The sequence below is a fragment of the Ursus arctos genome, unplaced genomic scaffold (genome assembly GCF_023065955.2).
Source record: "Ursus arctos isolate Adak ecotype North America unplaced genomic scaffold, UrsArc2.0 scaffold_4, whole genome shotgun sequence".
Taxonomy (NCBI): Eukaryota; Metazoa; Chordata; class Mammalia; order Carnivora; family Ursidae; genus Ursus; species Ursus arctos.
Genome location: NW_026623056.1, coordinates 22,506,510 through 22,524,637, shown reverse-complemented (window position 1 = coordinate 22,524,637; position 18,128 = coordinate 22,506,510). Strand labels below are relative to the sequence as shown.

Sequence of the window (18,128 nt, the reverse complement as noted above, 5' to 3'; positions counted from 1 at the left end):
AGCCCCAGACTGGTCTAGTGGTTTAATAGTAGTGATTCTCTGCCTTCCCCCATAATTTCATCTGTTACTCCTGTGTGGTGGTTCTCATAATTAGCCAGCACCATTCTTAATTAACTACCAGTTGTAATTTAGAGAAAACAAACGTTGTTAGGGGGTGTGAGATCTGCAAACTTAACAAATGAGTGATATCCTTCACTTCCTAGTTCTCTCAATCTGCTCTGACCTACAAGTATTTTCTCAGTTCTTTGGAAGAGTAAAATTGATGGGCTTCATTACCGCTGTTTTTTTCCTTGCTTCTACATCTTTCTTCTTTGATTTCTGGAACTGGGGCTATGTTTTATTTGGTTGAACCTCACTGAAATGTGAATATGTTAAGAGAAGCCTAAGTTCATAATTATTACCCAAGAGGCTCACAGACAAAGGATACGAGAGAAGTCAAATATTTAAGAGAACATATACAACATTGTCTTTCCTTATCCCTCAAAAATGAGCAAACAGATTGTACCTAAGTTGTACAGAAAAAAAAAATCAGTCTTAGGTTATTATTCTTCAACTGCATAAATGTAAATGGTAAATGCATATAGAAAACATTTCACTGTACAGTGTGTTTTGATTGTTTCTTAGAAAAGCAAGTTTTGGGGCTAGGTAACTATCCTGTTAATTAAAATATATATTTAAAAAAATATCCATGCATTGAAATGGTCTGCATAATTTAATTGAAGTTATAACGATACTGTGATGTGATGGACTGAAGTTCGAACTGTGGAAAGAATTTGCAGAAGGTCAGTTCCTTAAATGTTTAATCATTAATGAGTGTAAAGAACTTCACTGAAGCATCTTCCATGTTTCTGTGACATTTCACCGGAGGAAGCTGTGTCTGCAAAAAGGAAAGTTGAAATTGTTAAAGCTACTGAGAGCTCCATAGATAAGGGGAATACCATAAATTTCAGTGGAGAAGAGCTAAAATTCTACATGATGTTTCATTATAGTTTTTTTCCTGAGACATATATTAATTGCAAAGACAATAATGCAAAATGATCATTTCAGATCAAAAAGCATTAAGAAGAACATCTTCAATGTATAAGCCGGTGCTTATGCTCAAGCCACAGTTCCTTTCTTTGGGTACCTGCTATATTCTATTTCTTTTCAGTTTTCAATCTTGGTTCAAGGACGTTTGCCATGACATACAAAAGAAATAAAGAAAATGTAACTATTACTTTTTATTTATTGCTATGATAACACATTGATAATTGTATATTTTGCTCTACTGAAAGGGACCAACATAACACTGGTATTTAAACATGATTCTTCTGCTCTTTGAGAGTTCTGTTAATATTTGAATGATAGGGCATCAATATTGGTCTAAAACAGAACAACAACAACAAAAACCTGTCGGTATAACACAGCAACATGTGCCTTACATTATTAAAAGTCTTAGTGCATTTGGCAGCAAGGGGTAGCATAATTAGTTATTTCTACCCAATTTCAACAGGAAGGCATCATACTTTCAATGGCAGAGACCTAGAACTTGCTAACTGCATTTAGAGAAGCTGTGAAACGTTAGACAAAATCTCTCTCTGAATTTGAGTTGCTTAGAGCTGACGCCTATTAAAAAAAACCCTCAAAATTGTGGAATATGTTAATGATCTGAGGATGACATTGTTGCAAATACCAGGTTATCTTCCTTTCCAAAACACATATCGAGAAGAAGTTAACATTTGTTCTGGAAACTAGGTAACACAGAGCAGTGATATATAGATCTAAACTCAAACCACGCAAAACTTCCACGATTAGAACCAGTTTCACTTTTAGTGTGAAGACTTAAGAGTGAAACCCAGAAGGTGAAAACCCACAAATAGACCTTCTTTAAAAGAGTATACATTTAACTCCCACGGAAGTGGAACAGAGATTTTCACAAAGTCTAACATACCACTTCTGTTTGTTTTAGAAATGTATAAGCAGAGAAGCTGGCGTCCAGTAATGACTACTTAACCTCCTGATGACCTTATAGGTCATGAAGAGAACACAGGCCTAGAAGTCCAGAGACCTGGATTCTGGATCTTGTTCTGTCTGAAAGTCTGTAAAATTTTGAGCAAATCAACTTTCTCTCACAGACCCATTGTCCTCATTTGTAAAAAACAAAACAAAAGGGTTGGATTAAATGAGACTTGATGTTCTTGAATCTCTTAGTGACTTAATCCAAGAAATAAGAAACAATATATCAGAAAACGATTTGGAAAAGTTAAATGGAAATTAGATATATATTTTTATTTATTTTTTATTATTCATAAACTATAAAACATAAAACTTCACATGAGGAAGTAAAAAAGCATCTGAAAAATCTTGGTGATAATGGCAGGAAATTGTGAATAGAAATGTAATGGCTGAACGGTGCTCCTGCAATGATTGACCTGGTGATAATCCAGGGTGTCCAAGGTGATAGAGTACATGTGGAAACTAATCGAACTTAATTGTTTTAATCTCAGTGTCAGAATGCTCTCAACACATCAAGAAACTGGAGGATTGTGATCCTGATTTCAAGGAGTTACTTGGTTTTAATAGCAATTAGTTAGATCCTACTCAGATAAATGTGATTTTAAAATTCTGAAGAGTGACCATACTTGGTATATCTCTAGACATAAAGAATGTTCAGTCTGCATTTTGAAGATGGTACTACTCAAAATGCACTATTCTTCACAGTACTCATTAAGTCCTCTTATATTTGTGGACATTCAGTAACTTCATAACTTCATTGATCAAGAGATCCATGGAAAAAAATTCTTTTAACTAAGTCATTCTGAGAATAAGAAAGTTGAAGTAAAATATTCACTTCTCATTGTGGTTTAGGGCATTTGATGAAGAGAACAAACTGGCATGATTTAAATTGAGAGGTTCAGGGTTAATGTGATGCTTCTGGGGACTCTGCAGCATTGGTCTAAGGATCATCCCGAGAGAAATGAAAAGCATGAAAGTCACGCTTGAAATTGTCAAAACAGTTCCAGTTTGTCTCATCTGCTTGGGAGGGAGGATACATCCCCTGTAAGCTTTACTGAGAAAAAAATACATTGCCTAGATTTTATGTTTAACATTTCATGTTTAAAATATATAATATATATGACCAAATACACTTTTGAAAATAGAAGCTCAGAATTTAAACTTTCTGGATTTAAATGCTACTTACATCACTAGCTATATGGCATTGTGAGTTAATATATCTAAGTTTTCTACGTATTGTATAATATTAATATTATATAATATTGTATAATAATAATGATTATTGAATACTTACATGTCAGACACTATTCTAAATGTTTAACGTGTATCAATTCATTTAGTCCTCTGGACAATGTAATGTGGTTGAACTTTATTATTATCCTCGTTTAATGGAGGGGGATTTCAGAATTTAACCAAGGTCCCACAGCTAACAGATAGCGGAACTGGGATTTGATCCACAAAGCTGGCCTCTCCAGCTGGCACTTTTACCCCTTACACTGTACTACTACTCAGGATACTGGAGACAGTAATAGGACCTACTTTATGGAACAGGAGGATTAAATGAAGCAATATGTGCACGCACTAAGTATAGGACCCAGCACAGAGTAAAGTTTCAGAACTGTCATCTAAGACCATATGCATGTCCTGTGTGCCCAATACACATCTAATTGAATTCTCACAGTACCACTATGTTACTATCTAAATGTACAAGATGTAGAGAAATAAGATATGGAAACGAGGTGATGAACGAATGAGTGACAGAGCCAGGATTTGCATTAGGTGTTCTGATTCCATAGCTAATACTCTTTCTGCTACACCATTCTCTCTCCTATGTTCCATGTTATCATAAATCTGGGAATTTAGTTATTGGCAACAAAATGGTGTGTGTCTGAAATGTGTCTTCTTTATAATAAAGGGATTACTACACAGTTACGTATACGTATGAAGGTGATTTATTACGTCAATTAGAATTTTAACCATTGTTCACATATTTATATTCAATAATTATATAAGAATCTGTGGGAATAGCTGAATCTTTTTTATGGTGAAGTAGATCTAGGGCATTCCTTTGCTTCTTTACTGTCATTTAAGTTACTTAGCATCAATATATTGATTTAGTACAGAAATGTGAATTTATAAGCTAGGAAATTAAAAGGGCCATTTATAAATCAAGATGGATCAATTAGCCCACTGTGAAATGTTAATCAGAAGTCTGCATATACTGTTACTCAAATTGTACTCACGGCTGGAATCAATTAGCCTCTGGAATTAGAGAGACGGTTTCCACCAATCCGATCCACTGGGATACCAAATCTCCTTTTTGGGTGATCTACTACTTTTCTGAAACAAACCAAGGAGAATATTTTTAAACTAAAGTCCAAGTTATCAATTAATGACTTTTTCTCTTTTATTTCTTGCTCACCTGGGGGCTTTCTTTGGGAGTTTGAATACACATGATAGTTACCATTCATCATTACTCACTATGGGCCAGACACTATCTCTTATCCTTTCGACATCTGTCAAAGTGGGTCTCACCACCTCCACTTTATATCTGAGGAATCTAAAGCTTTGAGAAATTAAATTACTTATCCAAAATCAAACATTGCCGACGAAAAGCCGGGTCTTATCAACATACCAATCTGCTAAGTTTTTAGTTTGGGTAAGTCCCTTTCTCTCTTCAAATGTTGGTGTATTCCTGTGTTAATGGAAGACAATTACACTAGGTCAGTGGTTTTCCCCAATCTCTGACTCAGAATGGTTCTTCCAGGGAAGAATGGTGATGGGGGAGGAAAAAGTGCTGATGCCAACAGTGACTGTGGAGTAAGGGTGCTTCTCATGTCTTCGCTCGGATTTTACCCACAGAAGCTTTGTACACAATGGTCTATGTCTGTTACACATTCTCTGTGTCAAATAGTATTGGAAAAAATTAGCTTCATTATTAAAATGAAATTTAAAAAGTCCAACTAGGGAACTTCCAGCTTGTATGTTTTGTAAGTTCTCTTTTTAGAAAGAAGAAACATTTTCATTTGATTTGTTCTACCAAGTCAAATCCTACTAGGGGAGGTCCCAGAACTCTCAGAACATAACTTTCACTGGCCTTGGAGCTATGAGAAGTTTTGAGTCTTCTCAATGGAGAGAGAAACAACTGAATCAGTTTTCAATAGCTTAAAGAGTTAAAAAGATTTGTTTCAGAATATTTTTAATAGCTTTTATTCTAACTACTTGCATTGGATTGTCAATATACACTACACAATTTAAGCACTAAAAATGAATGAAAACTTCAATATCATTTTTTCCTATTATCATCTATTATGTAACTACTATACAAGGTTCTTTTTGTGGCTGTCTTGGGATTGATAAATCAGACATAGACTTTGCTTTCACAAACCTACAATTAAGTACTTTCAGATGAGTAAGGATTTAATGTAAGTAAGTAGAGGAAAAAATCTCTCATTTTTATCGACACCAAGTTTTTACCTTAACTGCCAGGTCTAACCAGTGTTCCTCATATCACTATTAGGTAAATAATTGATTTAAAAGCTCTGAGAAGTATAGAGAAAAATGGAAACATGGGGTATTTTTATTACTGTGTCTTGCACATAGAACATTCCATAAACTCTGCTGGATTGTAATCAAAACAATAAATTTGATGGTAATTAATATTATTTAATGCTTTATACATGCCAGGCACTGTGCTTAGTACTATGTAGACAAGAATGATAAAAATAGGCCTGAACCTGACTTGAATCTTATCCCTAAATGATACTGTAGGAACAGGGCACAGGGCCATGTTATGTTTTTTATTTATTTGTTTTTACCGAACCCAGCCTTCTTTTCTGTTGATTCACATCCATCTTCCTTTATAGGTTGGCCTTTAGTTTTGCTAGTCTATGCAGATAGTATTGTATGTATGATCTTACAAGGCTGTCTGCTAGACACCAGTTTGATCAGTGGGGGAAAGTCTAGGAAAAAAATATTTAGTGCTTATCCTTAACCTAGCCATACCTCTGCCTCTACTCTTCAAATTTCTGAAAAACATACTTTTTTAAGTGAGGTCTATCATTTGTACTTCTGGATTTTTTGATATTACATTAACTACATATTTTTCAACTTGATAATCAAAGGGGAGACATGTTATCTGTAAAATTAGCATAAAATTAATGATGAAGAGTCATAGGAAATATGCATATCAGTTGTGCTTTAGGTATTCTGATATAATTATAAATAATTATTGTTGGAAAAAAGAAAAAAAACCTCTTATATTTTTTATTTTTATTCACATAATTTATGGACATTTATTTTAAGCAGTTATTTTCCTTGTGGTAGTAAGAATAGGGTCTTCCCAAGGACGTCCACACCACAATCCACAGAATCCATAAGTGATAAGTGATGTCCTCTTACGTAGCAAAAGAGACTTTGCAGATAGGATTAAAAAGGACCTTGAGATGAGAAGATAATCCTGGATTATCTGGGTATGTAGGCCCCATCTAGTCTAGTCTCCATAAAAGTGAAAGATGACTGAAGAAGAGTGGGTTGGTCAGAGAGCTGCACTCTGAGAAGGACTTAACTTACCATAACTGGCCTTGAGGATGGAGGAAAGGATCAAGAACTAAGGAATGATAGGAGTGCCTGGGTGTCTCAGTCAGTTGGGCCTCTGACTCTTGATTTCTGCTCAGGTCATGATCTCAGGGTCCCCATGTCTGCTCTGCTCTCAGTGGGGAGTTGGTGGAGAATTCTCTCTCTTCCTTTCCCTCAGCCCCTGTTCTGTTTCCCTCACGCTCTGTTCTCTTGCTCTCTCAAATAAATAAATCTAAAAAAAAAAAAAAAAAAAGGAATGCTGTGACTTCTAGAAGCTCTCAAAAGAAAATGAGATGTCAGTCCTACAACCAAAATGTACTCAATTCTGCCAACAACCTTAATGAGCGGGAAATGAATTCTCTAGAGCCTCCAAGGAGTGTCAGCCGCTGACCTCTTGACTTCTTCCATAGCCAGCTGGCAGAGCAGGCAAAAGAGAGCATGGAGCAGCTAGCAGGGAGAATTTTAGAGGTTACACAGTGGCTAACAATCACACGGCTGCACCTAATTGGAAAGAAGACTGAGAAAAGTTGTGTAGATTGGCATATGGTTACTGCAGAGATTACATTGGACTTCTGACTTACAGAATTGTAAGATAATAAATTTGAGTTAAGTCCAGAAGTTTAAGGTAATTTATTACCATAGCAATAAAATATGAATATATATGTGTGATTTAGATCTTATGTCTGAGGGTGATGTTGTTGATATATATATATATATATATATTTTTTTTTTTTTTTTTTTTTTAAAGATTTTATTCATTTGACACAGAGAGAGAGATAGCCAGCGAGAGAGGGAACACAAGCAGGGGGAGTGGGAGAGGAAGAAGCAGGCTCCCAGCAGAGGAGCCCGATGTGGGGCTCAATTCCAGGACTCTGGGATCACGCCCTGAGCCGAAGGCAGATGCCCAACGACTGAGCCACCCAGGCGCCCCTGTTGTTGATATATATTTTAAAAAATCAGACTGATATGATTCTTTATTACTTAAACCTTTCAATTCCTTTACTGACTACCTCCATCATAACTCCAGAAAGGGGTAAGATAGAAGCTACCTCAGGGAGAGAGTACTCAGGAGAAGTTCCAGACAAATAAGGAAGAGGAAGTGAGAAACCAACCCTTCTAGTGTTTAAAGGACTGGTAAGAAGGGGAAGGAAATGGCAGCTGGGAAAAAGAGTAGTGCCACACATGTTGAACTGACCTCCCAAGCACCTGTGGGATGGATGGTGGCAGGAAAAGGAACGCTTCTGCTTTTTTAAAGGAAAGTATGATGGTCTCGTGTACATCATAAATTAGAACAGAACATTTCTTGGTTAAGATTACTAAGCAAACGAATGATATACTATATCTTGGCTAATTGAATTTAAATTAAAAAAAGAGTACTAATGCATTTTTTCAAAAATAAAAGTAAAATAAATGAAAATAGCATTTTTTTTCTTTCTTTCCTATAGTTGATCTTTTTTTGCTCGAGCAAAAAAGAGGCAGCTGCAGTGGTGGAAAGCAAAATAAATTCTTTTTTCCTTCCTTCTTCCCTCCTTCCATGTTCTTTCATTCCATTCTTTCCCCAAGATTTGATTGGGAACCAGGATATGAAAGACTTAGATTCTGTTTGGTTCTTCTACTTATCCATAGTGTAAGAGTTTGCACGACTGTTATCATTCTGAGCTTCTCTTTCTTTTTTCGATAAGATTTAGATAATACCTGCTCTGCCTATCTTTCAGACTGGTTTGTTTATTTAATACTTCTTTCTTAAGCAAATTTGATTGCTTTATGCACACTGTTGTTATTTTTTCTCTGCACTGGGGATACAGTGGTGAATAAGATGTTTTACTTGAAAAAAGCTAATGAGGTAACACACCTGAAATTATTTTATACATTTTACTGACTCTACTATTATTTCCTATCAGTCCTGTCCAATGGCTTTCAAACTATTTGTAGTTTACTATTTCTACAAATAAAAGCTTTACAAAAGAGATCAATACCTAAATACATGTTAATGTCCCTGTAAAGAAGTACCCCTCCTTCTCCATATATGGTGGTTCCTGAAAGAGCTTCCAGAAACACTTAAGGGTACTTAGAGCAGAGCTTGAAAACCACTGGTCAAGTGGATATGAATGTTTTTGTTCTAGCCATAGATCCATAATTACTTTGATTCATTCTCTAAAATTTGGGATTAGTTTCAAATGCTCACATGTATCTTGAAATCAAATACGAAAAATAAACAAATACATGTGAAAAGCCATTCAATATTTAAAATTTTTAGCACTAATACAAAATGAAATGAAATTATTCCCATAAACCAGCTAAACCAAAAAAAAAAAAGAAAAGAAAAGAAAATAGCTCAGTAAATTAAATAATCTCTATACAGACTCCATCCATTTAGAAGTAAAATGGCAAACTAGTATTTATCTTAAGATTTTTGCTGACATGAAATATATATCACAGTACTATACTCTGTAACATACACTTACAGAAAAAAACAGTGTGCAAAACATAAATGTTAAGACAGTGAAATAGTCTTAAGACCAGAGGGGAAATCTGTACTTTCTGACTATCTAGTCCCTCTTGTGACAAAATAATGGTATGACATGGCTTATGTTATATATCCACGTTACATTTTCCATTTTAAAAGATTCTGAAATAGCTTAAGGATACAAAATATCTGCCAAATTAATAAAGAGAATGGATTATTTTAAATACAACTTTAAACTTTACATTAAAATGCAATTCTTGTGGTAAATAGGATTTTTTAAAAACATTTATGTTCTTTGATGATCCAGTTTCTGAAAAACTTTTTACATTCTAAAACAACACAGTTAGAAAATGTGTATTTAAATGTTTTATTGAGAATCACTTCACACATACATAATGGCCTATAGATTTATCTATGTTCAGTGTAAGGAAAAATAAAATGAACATTCCTGTTGGCACCAAAGGAAGAAATAGAATATTGCCAACACTTTGGAATGAACCAGTGTTCTTGCTCTCAGATTGCATCCCTTTCATGGCTCGGTCCCAGAAGTAATCTGTAGACTGAATTTTGGTCTAATTATCCCCTTGCTTTTCCTTATAATCTCTATGTATTCCTCCAAACTCTCTTGTTTAGTGTAGATGGTTCTAAAATTTTATTTAAAAGAAATCATGTATGAATTCTTCTTGACTTCTTTCAGCTAATATTTTGTTTTGAGATTTGTCCATTTTGATATATATAAGCGGCATTCTTTATTTTTACTGCTGTATGATATTTTATTGTATTAATATACAACAGCTTATTTAGACATTCTACCATAGATGGAAATTTGAGTTATTTTCTTTTTTGTCATTATGTATTCTCGAGATGAAAATTTTCTTATAGATGCCTTTAGTGCACATTTAAAGATTTCTCTCAAGTATGTTTTTAGAAGTACAATTGTCAGCTATGCCTGTACTTAATTATATTACATAGTGCCAGACTGTTCCAAAGTTGTACCAATTTACATATCCAAGAGCAGAGTGTGACAGCTTCTATTGTTTCAAATCTAGGCCAGTCCTTGCAACGTGGGATTTTTGTTTTTCCTTCCCTTCCCCTATGTTCATCTGTTTTGTTCTTAAATTCCACAAATGAATGAGATCATATGATATTTGTCTTTCTTTGATTTATTTCTCTTAGCCTAATACCCTCTAGGCCCAACCACGTTGCTGCAAATGGCAAGATTTCAAGCATTTGTAATTTTATCTCACAGTGGTTTTAATTTTGCTTCCTCTGGATAATTGTTTCTCCCCTTTTCCTTTGTTTATTGGCTACTTGGATTTCTTCTTTTGGAAGTGCCTGTTCAAGTCTGTTGCTTTGTTTTCTATTGGTTAGTTTTTGTTTTGTTTTGTTCTGTGTTTTGTTTTTTAGAGAGAGAGAGAAAAAGGGAGAGAGATGGTGGGGGAGGGGCAACAGGAGAGGAAGAGAGAGAATCATAAGCAGGTTCCACGCCCAGTTTGGAGCCTGATCCAGGGGTCAATTTCAGGACCTTAAAATCATGACTTGAGCCAAATTCAAGAAAGGGACGCTTCACTGAATGAACCACCCAAGTAACCTAGTTTGTCATTTAAATATTGTTTTGTAGGAGGGTTACAAATACTCAGAATGTTAGATTTTGTCAGTTATATGCAAATATCCTTTCCCATTTGTGGTTACTCTTTATTGTGTCTTTTATAAAAAACTTTAATGTTGTTTTAAAATTTATCAGTATTTTTACTTTTTGTTTATTAATGACTTCTGCTCTAATATTATGAAGATATTCTCCTATTTCATGTTAAAATCTTTCTGTAGTTTTGCCTTTCACATTTACGTTCTTTAATCCTTTTGAAATTACATATTTATGGAATGAGACAAAGGTCATGCTTTTTTATATTCACATTCAGTTATTTATAAACATTAGATTCAGCTTATGAAGTTTCATGGAAAATCCTTATGCAATTTTACCTTGGATTGTATTGAATCTAAGATATAAAGAAGTTTGGAGAGATTTGAAATCTTTATGCTATCGAATCTTACTATCTAAGATCTTTTCTTTAGGTTATCTTTCATGCCTTCTCAAGAATTTTTGTAATTTTCTCCATAAAGACCTTCCATAGTTTATTGGATTTGTTGTTGTTGTGACACTATTTAAAAACATGTGCTGTAGGTTTTAAATAGTGTCCCTTACTTGGTTAAAAAAAAAGTTTCCTTCTATTGCTATTATTAGTTTATCAGTGATTTTGATCATGAGTAGATGTTTAATTTTATTGAGTGCTTTTCCTGCATCTGTTGAATGATGTGGCTTTACTTTTTCAATCTATTAACTCTGTAGATTGACTTTCCAAAGCAAATCAACCTTATGCTGTATTTTTGTAATGAACCCAGTAATACATTACTGGAACTGTTTTGTTAATTTTTTTGCAGGAATTTGTATCTACTGTCATTAATGCAGTTGTCCTATAATTTTTTCTTGTTCTCTCCATATATGGTTTGATGATCAGATAATGCATTCTCATGAAATGAGTTGAGGATCATACCTTCTTTTTTGGTTATCCTATTGCTATTTAATTATATCATGGTGTGAAAATATGTTCTATATGGTAACCAGAGCTTTAAAAATTTTAAGGCTTATTTCATGGACTGGAACTTCCTTGATTTTAATAGTTATTAAATGTTAACATAAATGTTCCCCCCTCCCAATTGTTGGATACATCAACTTTTACTGATCCTGCTTATGATTTTGAGTTCCAAGGAAAGAAACCTACGAATCAGAGTGTGGAGAATGTTCCCTAAAAACAACAGTCTGATTTGTCAGTGCGTCTTAAATGGACATGCCACTCTAGCAACCTTGAGTAATACGCAGAAAGGGAAGATGTAGTGATGGTTAACAGAGGATGTTCTTTTAAATAAGTTCAGGAATTTATTTTTATTTTAACAATTTTATTTATTTATTTGAGAGAGAGAGAGAGAGCACAAGCTGGGGAGAGGCACAGAAGGAGAGGGATTAGGCAGCCCAACAGGGGGCTTGATCCCGGGATCCTGGGATCATGACCTGAGCTGAAGGCAGAGGCTTAACCGACTGAGCCATCCAGGTGCCCCTTAAGTAGCTCAGTAATTTAGATTAGTAAAACATGTAATTAAACTATTATACCATACAGCTTAGGTGAGTACAGTAGCCAGGTTCCAACATGAACCCCAATAATACCACGATAATTCAGTCTCCTTCTGCACTGAGCAGGGCTGACCTCTGTAACCAACAGTATATTGTGATTAATGTGTAACTTCCAAAGCTAAGTCATGAAAATATTGCAGCTTCTGCCCTGCTTTGTTGGATCACTCAGATTAGGGAAGTCATCTGCCATTTCCTAAGGACACTCTAACAGTCCTATAGAGAAGTTTTTGGGGCAGTGAACTAAAGCCTCCTACCAACTGCCAGTGAGGAACTAAGACTTCCTGCCATCACCCATGCTGAGTGGGTCATTTCGGAAATGGATAATCCAGCCCTGGCATAGCCTCCAGATGACTGCAGCCCTGGCCAACTTCTTCACTTTAACCCTTAGAGACACCTTGAGCCAGAAGCATTCAGGCAAACGTTTTCTGGATTTCTGATGCACAGAAATTATGTGAGAACATCAACATTTATTAATGATTTAAGCTGCCAACTTTTGGGTAACCTGTCCACATAGCAATAGATATCTAATACCACGAGATTCAAAATGCTCTGGAATTCCGCAAGGGAAGAGATCGCGTCTAATTTGGGTGTTCCAGGAAGAATTTATGGAGCATATGGAAACAATAAAACAAATGATGGTCCCTATCTTGGTTATCACAATTTATAATTAAGGTACAGAATTAAGAAATTACTGAATGAGGGGGAGTCTGGCTGGCTCAGTCAGAAGAACACACGGCTCTTGATCTTATGGTCATGAGTTCAAGCCCCACACTGGGGGTACAGATTACTTAAGTAAATAAATAAACTTAAAAAAAAAAAAAGAAGAAATGACTATAGGAGGACAGCTATAACTGTATGAACTTGGAAGGACTGATGTATGAGGACAGACTAAAATGAAGGATTCAGCAAAGCCCTGAAAGAATGAAAAGGCAAATCATCAAAGTCCACAGAGTTGTATTTAAAACAGACAATTAAGCACCAAAAACCATACGTTACCTTGGAATTAACTTAACCAGAGACGTAAAGGATCTATATTCTAGAAACTATAAATCACTCTTGAAAGACATTGAGGAACACACAAAAAGATGGAAAAATATTCCATGCTCATGGATCGGAAGAATTAACATAGTTAAAATGTCCATGCTACCCAGAGCAATCTACACTTTCAATGCTATCCCGATCAAAATACCGAGGACATTTTTCAAAGAACTGGAACAAATAGTCCTTAAATTTGTATGGAACCAGAAAAGGCCCCGAATCGCCAAGGAACTGTTGAAAAGGAAAAACAAAGCTGGGGGCATCACAATGCCGGATTTCGAGCTATACTACAAAGCTGTGATCACAAAGACAGCATGGTACTAGGCACAAAAACAGACACATAGACCAATGGAACAGAATAGAGAACCCAGAAATGGACCCTCGGCTCTTTGGACAACTAATCTTTGATAAAGCAGGAAAAAACATCCGGTGGAAAAAAGACAGTCTCTTCAATAAATGGTGCTGGGAAAATTGGACAGCTACATGCAAAAGAGTAAAACTTGGCTACTCTCTCACACCATACACAAAGATAAACTCCAAATGGACAAAAGACCTCGATGTGAGACAGGAATCCATCAAAATCCTAGAGGAGAACATAGGCAGCACCCTCTACGACATCAGCCAAAGCAACCTTTTTCATGACACATCTCCAAAGGCAAGAGAAACAAAAGATAAAATGAACTTGTGGGACTTCATCAAGATAAAAAGCTTCTGCACAGCCAAGGAAACAGTCAAAAAAACTAAGAGGCAGCCCTCGGAATGGGAGAATATATTTGCAAATGATGCTACAGATAAAAGACTGGTATCCAAGATCTACAAAGAACTTCTCAAACTCAAGACGCGAGAAACAAATAAACAAATCATAAAATGGGCAGAAGATATGAACAGACAGTTTTCCAATGATGACATACAAATGCCTAACAGACACATGAAAAAATGTTCAAAATCATTAGCCATCAGGGAAATTCAAATCAAAACCACACTAAGATACCACCTTATGCCAGCTGGAATGGCAAAAATTGACAAGGCAAGAAACAACAATTGCTGGAGAGGATGTGGAGAAAGGGGATCCCTCCTACATTGTTGGTGGGAATACAAGTTGGTACAGCCACTCTGGAAAACAGTGTGGAGGTCCCTTAAAAAGTTAAAAATTGAGCTACCCTATGACCCAGCCATTGCACTACTGGGTATTTACCCCAAAGAGACAGACGTAGTGAAGAGAAGGGCCATATGCACCCCAATGTTCATAGCAGCATTGTCCACAATAGCTAAATCGTGGAAGGAACCAAGATGCCCTTCAACAGATGACTGGATTAAGAAGTTGTGGTCCATATATACAATGGAATATTACTCAGCTATCAGAAAGAACGAGTTCTCAACATTTGCTGCAACGTGGACGGCACTGGAGGAGATAATGCTGAGTGAAATAAGTCAAGCAGAGAAAGACAATTATCATGTGGTTTCTCTCATCTATGGAACATAAGAACTAGGAAGACTGGTAGGGGAAGAAAGGGATAAAGAAAGGGGGGGGTAATCGGGTAATCAGAAGGGGGAATGAAGCATGAGAGACTATGGACTCTGAGAAACAAACTGAGGGCTTCAGAGGGGAGGGGGGTGGGGGAATGGGATAGGCTGGTGATGGGTAGTAAGGAGGGCACGTATTGCATGGTGTACTGGGTGTTATACGCAACTAATGAATCATCGAACTTTACATCAGAAACCAGGGATGTACTGTATGGTGACTAACATAATATAATAAAAAAAATTAAAAAAATAAAACAGACAATTAGGCTTTTAAATTCAAATTCCAGAATATTAGGATGAAGGACCACAATGAGTCTGAATGATGGTGTAGTTTTTAGGGCCAATACACAATGTCCCTTTTTCCCCGGAGTCTACATTCAGAAACAATAGAGAAATAAGTTATGATTAATGCATGGAAACCAAAATGTCATTTTTATTAGTGATCAAGCTGAACACAGGATGTGGCTTCACACCTGCATTTGAAAGGGCTTCTTCATGTTTCCTGCTTGGATTAGACCAATTTATACAACTAGTCATGGTTATCAAGTAACAGGAAGAAAGGTGATCAACAAAACATGCTCAACTCTTTCTCAATAAATGGCCTATTAGATAAATGACTGCTTTCTCTTCCAGAAGGGAGTGAATCAAGGGTAGGACAAGAAGCTAGTCTTTCCCTAACTGGAGTTCCTCTCCATGGAAATTTGAGGCTTAATGAATGGGATATGTTTAATAAGATGGAAGAAAGTGCTACTTTGCCTAGCAGAAAGTTGATATATGGCTTTTGGAATTCTATTTCAAAGCAGTAATTCAATTTTAAATGGATTCTATTAAATTTATGATGATGGTGCTAAGCATAATGTCACCTTCTAAAGTATTACCCCAAGGAATGGGCAGAAACAAACCATGAGCACTGGAATAAATAATGAAATTGAAGTTTCTGTAAAGTAACATAGGCATGCTTGATTTGGAAATTGCTGTAAAGCATTAGGATAAGGCATAGGGGATCTTCATTTGCTTGGCTCATGAACCTCTGTGACCCAGCAAATAGATTTACACAAAAATGTCTTCTGGAATTTTCTTCTGGGGATGGGAGTAGGTGACGTACATATCAAAGCCTATCCATAGAATCAAGTATTGCCTCTTTGGGGAGAAGGTTTTAAACTCATCCATACATGAGTGAGGTAGGGAGCAAAGGCAAAGGGACTGTCTCAGTCTGTGGTATTGAGCTGCGGTGATGAGAGGCCAGCAATAGAGAGCAGTTATGAGGAACAATGGTCCCGGATCATTATACTTAAGAGCATTTCCTATTATACAGCAGGCTTTTCAACTAGAAGGAAGGAAGTAGGGAAATAGCACACCATACTCTGAATCATTTTCCTGTGTTTCTCACTCTGAAATGGAGCCCATTTTGAACTACCTCCTTAGGGCATCACCAAATAAGAGCTGGAAAGGAATAGCAAAAATCACGAAATTTCTAGGCTGGCCTCGGTCTATAGCATTGCTTCTCAATTAATTAGAAAGGAAAATGAAATGTTAAGATTTTTATCTTTAATCTTTGGGACTGCCATCAAGAAGGGCAATCATATCTGACAAAATGAAACCGCAATTACTATTCTCAACTGTAGCCTGAATTTAATGTCTGGCTTAGGACAGAAACCCATATATCATTGGTATAATTTTTCTAAAGCTATTTATTTAATGTACACATTCTAAGTGAACCTTGCTGTTCCGGGTCTTGGAAAAGTGCCTTTTTCATACAGAACTTTAATTTCTTCATCAGAAGCAGCTATTTACCTGGAAAGTCACTGGATTTAGAGTTAAACAATCTAACATTCTAGCTGGTAATCTCAGAAAAATAATTTTGCCTCCCGGAAAATATGCAAATAAAATGGGGATAATAATATCTTCTTAGGGAGTTATAGGGATTGGGAAAAAAAAAAAAAAGCCCATATATACCAGAATGTTAAAATGGGATTTTTTTCTATCTCAGTTTCAGCTGTGGCCTCAAAAAGCTGAGGAAAAACAGAGGTAGGTGGCAAGTATTTCCTCTTGCATTCCAAAGTGAGACGCTAGGTTCGTGCCGTTTTTGCAAAGGGGTTTCCTAAAAACTGATTTTCTGAACTTGAGTCCAATAACAGGACAGATGTAGAATAGGTGAAGAAGGAGAATTTCTGTGAAATGAGTTGTTGGAGAACAGTGGCATTTTTCCTCCTCTTTCATATTCCAGGGTGGGGGGGCGGTTCAAGAAAACAACTTAGATGGCTTGACATGTGCCCGTGGAAGGGGCAGGCCTGAGAAAGCAGTGTCAGTGAGATCTGAAGAACAAGATGCTGGGAGACTTTGCTCTGGGCAAGAATGAAGAGATGCTGACATAAAGAGCAGCTTCAGTTTCAGTGACCAGAATCAAAGATGTGGGATTTCTGTAGGGCAGACACAGAGCCAGCGCACGGGTAGAGTTGGCCTAGGTTCATTATAAAAGGCACCTTCCCTGATGGGCTTGATGCCAGGGGTGATAGTGAGGCGACCTCAGTAGGATGCTGGTGGTGGGTGGTGTCAAATGAAGAAGTTGGGAAGGGAGGATGAGGATGAGGGGCAAACTGACCTACCAGGGGAGAAACATTGCAAGAAGCAAGAAACAATGGGGGTTATGTGATGACCCCCTCCCCCAAATCCCATGATAAGGAATCTGCTTTGAGCATTTAGTGAGGCCAGAGAGCAGTAAAGCCAGGGCATAATAGTATCATTCAAGTCAGACTTTTCCTTACCTCTCTGCACTGCCATCCCCAAGACCGGGGAAGCCGAAGGCAGCCCACTGTAGCAGGGGAATGGGTGAGGACAAACTGACTACAGGCAACCCCCTTCCCATTACTGGTTTACGGCTTGAATGGGGCACAAGCAGGGGAGAGGAGAAACTTTAATCATATTTATGTTGGGCTAAGATATAAGAATAGTTATTTGAATGGCTGAAATATGGTTGTTTTCTAATAAAAGTGACCAGAGGGTTCTTTATTATTTCAATGGGACCAGTGGAGCCATAGTACCCGCCCTTGTTTTTATCTAAGATGTAGGAAGCAGCTCCTGCTGAATAGGTTAGAATGCACGGAGGTGGGGATTAAAATTGTTTTTCTGAGTATGTCCCATGGAGTCCTTCTCTTTGAACTAAGTGGTTATAATAACAATGTATGGGAGCAAAGTTTATTGCCCTGAATCTGTACAATGTGTATAATTACACTGGGTATATCTTCCATCTTGCGTGCCAGAGTCAATCTCTGCCTTTTCTCATTTGACTTTCAGTCCAGGAGGCTAACCTGTTTGGATCACATAAAAATTCCTTTGCTC

At 36.6% G+C, this 18,128-nt stretch overlaps 1 protein-coding gene across 1 annotated transcript in view; it reads right to left on the bottom strand.

Moving 5' to 3' along the window:
- Window positions 1-542: 542 nt before the first annotated feature.
- The window catches only part of OSTN (osteocrin), a 43,223-nt gene continuing 25,637 nt past the window's right edge, over window positions 543-18,128 (bottom strand). The window contains exons 4-5 of the mRNA XM_026500375.4: window positions 4,239-4,335; window positions 543-877 (exon numbers count right to left, since the gene is read on the bottom strand). Coding sequence (XP_026356160.1) covers window positions 4,251-4,335 — 85 coding nt within the window. The 3' untranslated portion in view covers window positions 543-877; window positions 4,239-4,250. The remainder of the gene's footprint in view (window positions 878-4,238; window positions 4,336-18,128) is intronic.